The 5,112-nt window shown below is 37.0% G+C and overlaps 1 protein-coding gene across 1 annotated transcript in view; it reads left to right on the forward strand.

Moving 5' to 3' along the window:
- Positions 1 to 5,112, forward strand: part of LOC101855743 (glutamate-rich protein 6) — a gene marked incomplete in the record, with an annotated part of 45,015 nt that overhangs the window by 10,368 nt on the left and 29,535 nt on the right. Inside the window, 1 exon segment of the mRNA XM_035971842.1 lies at positions 3,790 to 3,941. Within this exon segment, the coding sequence (XP_035827735.1) occupies positions 3,790 to 3,941 (152 nt within the window).

A 5,112-nucleotide genomic window follows, 5' to 3' on the forward strand; every position in this document is an offset into this window, starting at 1 on the left:
TATTATTAAGATTCTCACTCTGCATATTGTTTTTCAGCTTCAAGATATGCTTCTCCTTTTTGAAATTTGCTTTAAAATCTTTTCAATTTGAAATCATCATATCGCTTAATTTTGTTTGTCTGCTTGTCTGTATTGTGTGATTTTAAAATTTTAAAAAAATTGTTCAGTTCATTACACCACTACATTGCTGCTTTTTATTGACAGAAGGATGTTTTTCTTTCCATCTTGACCCCACTGTCCGCACAAAAACTCTGAGAAATTAAATTAAAGAAACATTGACTGAGAGCAACAAGAGCCAACTGTTTCTAGCAGAAACTTTTTCCATCAGAAAAGAAATTTTGCCTATTCCTCCTTGAGTCATGATCAAGCGGCATAACTAATTTCTTTATTTCATATTATAAAAGTTAAAGTTGTTCCCGCATCCAATCCGCACTTTGGGGATTGCCCTGTTAGTGAGACAAGTTCCTGGGCCTTCGGCATATTGTGGTAGGGTGGCCAGTTCCTTTTTTATTACATGCCGCCTTTACTTTCCCAACACAAAGTCAGGTGTGAGGTACCCATTACTGGTGGGTGGACACCAACTGCTCCGTCACCGCATCTTTTCATAGTATAATTATGTTTTATTGTTTGGGCGACAGCATTTAAAAAAAAAAACGTTTGAAGATTTAAACTGAACATTGCACTCTTTAGTCACCGGCAAGTTTTAAAACCAAGTTGATTTGTTGAATCCAAATCTCTCTTGCCCTTTTTAACTCCCAGTGGAGCGCAGGCCATCAACAGCATTACTCCAGGGAAGCCTGTCCTGAGCATCCTTTTCTATCTGTTTCCATGATGTCCCCGCTTTTTCAATTTCAGCTTGTACCGCTCGTCTCCATGTCTTCTTTGGTCTTCCCTTCTTTCATTTTCCTTGTGGAATCCAAATACTGAGGCCTTTAAGGTGTCGCTCATTTGAGTCTGTCTATGGTGAACTATACAGCAGAGTCCATTAAAAATGAAACTTGCGGGACAGTCAGATTTTGTTCAGTTAAACCAGATTGCAATTTTCAGAAGTTGCTCAAATAGAAAAAATCAAAATCAGAGATTTTTAGTATCTTTCGGTTTACTGCTGTTTTTGAATTAACCACGGTTGGTTTTAGCAGACTCCACTGCAGTTCATGAATACTCTTTCACTTAAAAAAATATTTGAAGACTACGGGGGGAAAACGACTGTAGTCAGAAATGGAAAATCGTGAGGGTACCGATTTTGAACGCTTGTTGACTGATAACTGTTTTTCTGTTCAACTGTTGGTTGATTATTGTTGTTAGATTTCCCATTCAACAGCACTTAACAATAAACCACCAGTCAAACAAATATGAAATTATGAGTCCACAAGCTTTTAAAATTGGCACCCTCACAATTTCCAGTCTGTGACTAAAGTGTTTTTCCCCTGTGCACTTAATTTCTTTTTCAGATTAGTTTGATTCTTTTGCTAGCAAATTTGTCCAAAATGTTTGTCCCTCTCAAGAGTCAGATGTAATCAGTTTGGTTCCTTTGCTAGAAGGTTTTTATCTTTGAGAAAATTGCGTTTTTACCATGCAGCATATTATGTGTGTATGTTGTTGTTGTTTTTTTGTTTTTTTAACTTGCTCTCAGAAAGCCCCCATCCCTCAACATTGCTCATTATTTTTTTCTCTGTTACAAAATCATAATCCATAAAATGTTCATATAAATACTAATCGTGAAATCATATTATAATGGTGAAACAAGTACTAATATGATACTAATTTTTCTCGTCAAGAAATAAAAAACCCCATAGAGTACTTCAGTTTTGGGTTTTTAAAAAAATATTATGCGTAACATTCAACATATACATGTGAACTTATAGTAGTTGCTGACATTTTTCTGTTTATTTATATGCCATTTGAACTTGGCTTCATTCTGCTTATTACCATTAATATGGTTATATTTTGTCAAAATTGTCTTCATTTTAATTTTTCAAGAAAAATTGTGAGTACTTATTTAGGGCAACATGGTAGGCCTACTCATCTCAACATAAGTCTACCCTCCCATGCACACACATACACACACACACGTAGACACACATACATACACAGACATACATATACACACACACATAGACCCACACACAGACACACATACACACACACGCAGACACATACACAGACACACATACACACACATATATACACACACAAGCGCACAGGTACACACACAGACATGCACACAGACACAGACACATTTACACACACAGACACAGACACACATATGCACACACACGGTGGCTGAGGCACAATGATGTCGCATATGAATAACCTCTCCCCTCAGACGTTCCTGCGATCAAATTGACGTGAACTCACACACATGCACACAAACAAACAAATACACATGCCCACAAACACACATGCACACAAACACACTCGCACAGGCACATACGTGCACACGGGCACGCGCACACACAACAGGGTTCTCAATACAAATGAACACAAAAACATACCGTCACACACACACACTCAAATACTCAACCCCACGCGAGTGCAGTCCATAAGGATGCACAGAATGTGTGCACACACACACACACACACACACACATTCATATGCAAACAAACACTTACACACACACACACACACACACACACGCTTGCGTACACACATGTGCACACGCGCTTGCGTACACACATGTACACACACAGACACACACATTATATGCACCCACTAACCGGTGGGGGCATTCAAACATTTTAGTTGCAGAAGTACATTATTTGTTTTATATCCTTGTTTTAATCACTCTACGCAGCAATAATCTAGGAATATGCAACAATTTAGACGGATATTCAAATTTTTTTCAAGTATAGTGTGTAACAAAATGATGTCTTTCTTTATAACACAGTTAATCCTGATTTTAACAAGAAAAAGATTTCAGGTCTCTTTCAAAAATGGGTTGTTTTTTTTGGTTATTTTTAGTTGTACATCTTAATCAACCCTAGTTGCAAAGTTATAGGTTAAAATACAGACTTATTTTTATAACTTCGTAAACATTGAATGCCAACTTTTTTTCAAGCTCTGAGAGTTTTTAGAAAATTGTAGAACCCCCCCCCAAGAAAAAAACTGCCTCAGTCAACCCTCAAAAGAAAAAAAAATAAATTACAGGTCCCATTTAATAGAAGTAATCATTTTTTTCTATTGCGAATTCCATTTTAATGTAATAGAAAGAAAGGAAAGCCTAAAGGTACTTGGAAGAGGGACTTATCCCGATTATCAAATTCTATTCAAGTCCAGAGTGTTTCAGTTTCAGTTAAGTTGGAGTTTTACAGGGCTCGCAACTGTATAAGTTCATATGATATGAGCATCGGAGATTCAAGTAGGTTGTTTTTAAGTCGGTTCACAGCACGACATGGTTTTACTTCGCAAAGTCGAAATGGTTGAAGTGTCTAAAAATTCATAATAAACATTTAGTTTTAAAAGCAGTAGTTTACATGTTTGGTGGAGTGTAGAAATATTAATTTAGAAACATAATTGTGATTTCTGCTGACGAAATGAGTTACTTCTCGGATTTTTAGCCTAATTGAAATTGATACATCGACTTTGTAGGTAAAAGTTTGCACAATTTGCTAGTATGGACTAATAAAAGACACGGTAGACTAAGAAAAAAATGGTATCAATTGAAAATCTGCAAATCTGACCTCAGTGTCAATTTTTGGCTAATGTCTCCCTTTGTGGATTGCGAGAAGTAACTCACTTTGTCAGCACGCCTCACAATTTTTTTTCTTTTTGTTGTTTCTGTGTCGCAGTGAAGCCAGAGTCTCGTCAGACCGTGAGCCAGGCCCGCACGGAGGAGGAGAGCACATTTGATGACCGGACTGGAACCGACTTGACCCCATTTTCTCTACAACCCAACGATGAGTTTGGGATTCCCATGTTGGACATGAGTTCTGATTCAGATGTGAGTTGAGATAATGTATGAATGATAATGATATGTAGTCGAAATTGTCATATAGGACGGACCCATATTTTGGGGGGGAGAAAAGCGGTTGTCTTTTACAGGTAGCCGTCATACTCAGCGTTATTATAATGTTTAAAAAAATGCTAGAGGGGAAATGGGAAGTGGCTGTTTGTACAGGTGGTTGTCTTATACAGGTGGCCATTACAGCAGGATTAACTGTAATAATACACCCTAAAAAACTCCCCTAAAACCCAGTACCTTCCAAGCCTTAACACTTTGCAGTCACACAGCCAGCAGTAGAAAATACCCGTTCTGGTCACCCAGCCAGGAGAGCGACAGCAACAGACTTCCCGAGCCTGGAGCAGTCAGAATGGATAATTTTCATCTTCGCGTTTTTCCGCCAAGTGACCGCAAAGTGTTAAAAGTGAAATCCACAAGGAAAGAGAAAAAAGGGAAGGCCTCGAAGTTCTTGGAGGAGGGATCGACTTTCATTTCAACCGAAAAAAAATAGAATACAGCTAGACAGAGGTGGAGACCATAGCCCAGGACAGAAGTAGTTGGAGAGCTCTTGATGGTAGCCTATACTCTGGCACAGGGGGAGAGAAAGTCTGATGAGGATGATCTTGATAAAATTAGTTTGTCTGTCAAAGTCTGATGATGGTGATATTAATAAAATTAGTTTGTCTGTCAAAGTTTGATGATGATTATATTAATAAAAATAGTTGGTCTGTCAAAGTTTGATGATGATGATATTAATAAAATATTACTAGTTTGTCTGTCAAAGTTTGATGATGATAATATTTATAAAATTAGTTTGTCTGTCAAAAGTCTGATGATGATGATATTAATAAAATATTATTAGTTTGTCTGTCAAAGTTTGATTATGATAATATTAATAAAATTAGTTTGTCTGTCAAAGTTTGATGATGGTGATATTAATAAAAATAGTTTGTCAGTGTCTGATGAAGATGATATTAATAAAATTAGTTTGTCTGTCAAAGTCTGCTGATGATAATATTAATAAAAATAGTTTGTCTGTCAAAGTTTGATGATGACCAAAGCACCTACAGAAGGGAATATTAAGAGAAATAGAAGAAATATGGACTTAGAAGATAATTTGTTACTTTTGTGTTATGGACCAACAGTTTTAGCTATTGCTCAGCTCAGCCCC

This window comes from Aplysia californica, unplaced genomic scaffold, assembly GCF_000002075.1.
Source record: "Aplysia californica isolate F4 #8 unplaced genomic scaffold, AplCal3.0 scaffold00519, whole genome shotgun sequence".
Classification (NCBI taxonomy): Eukaryota; Metazoa; Mollusca; class Gastropoda; order Aplysiida; family Aplysiidae; genus Aplysia; species Aplysia californica.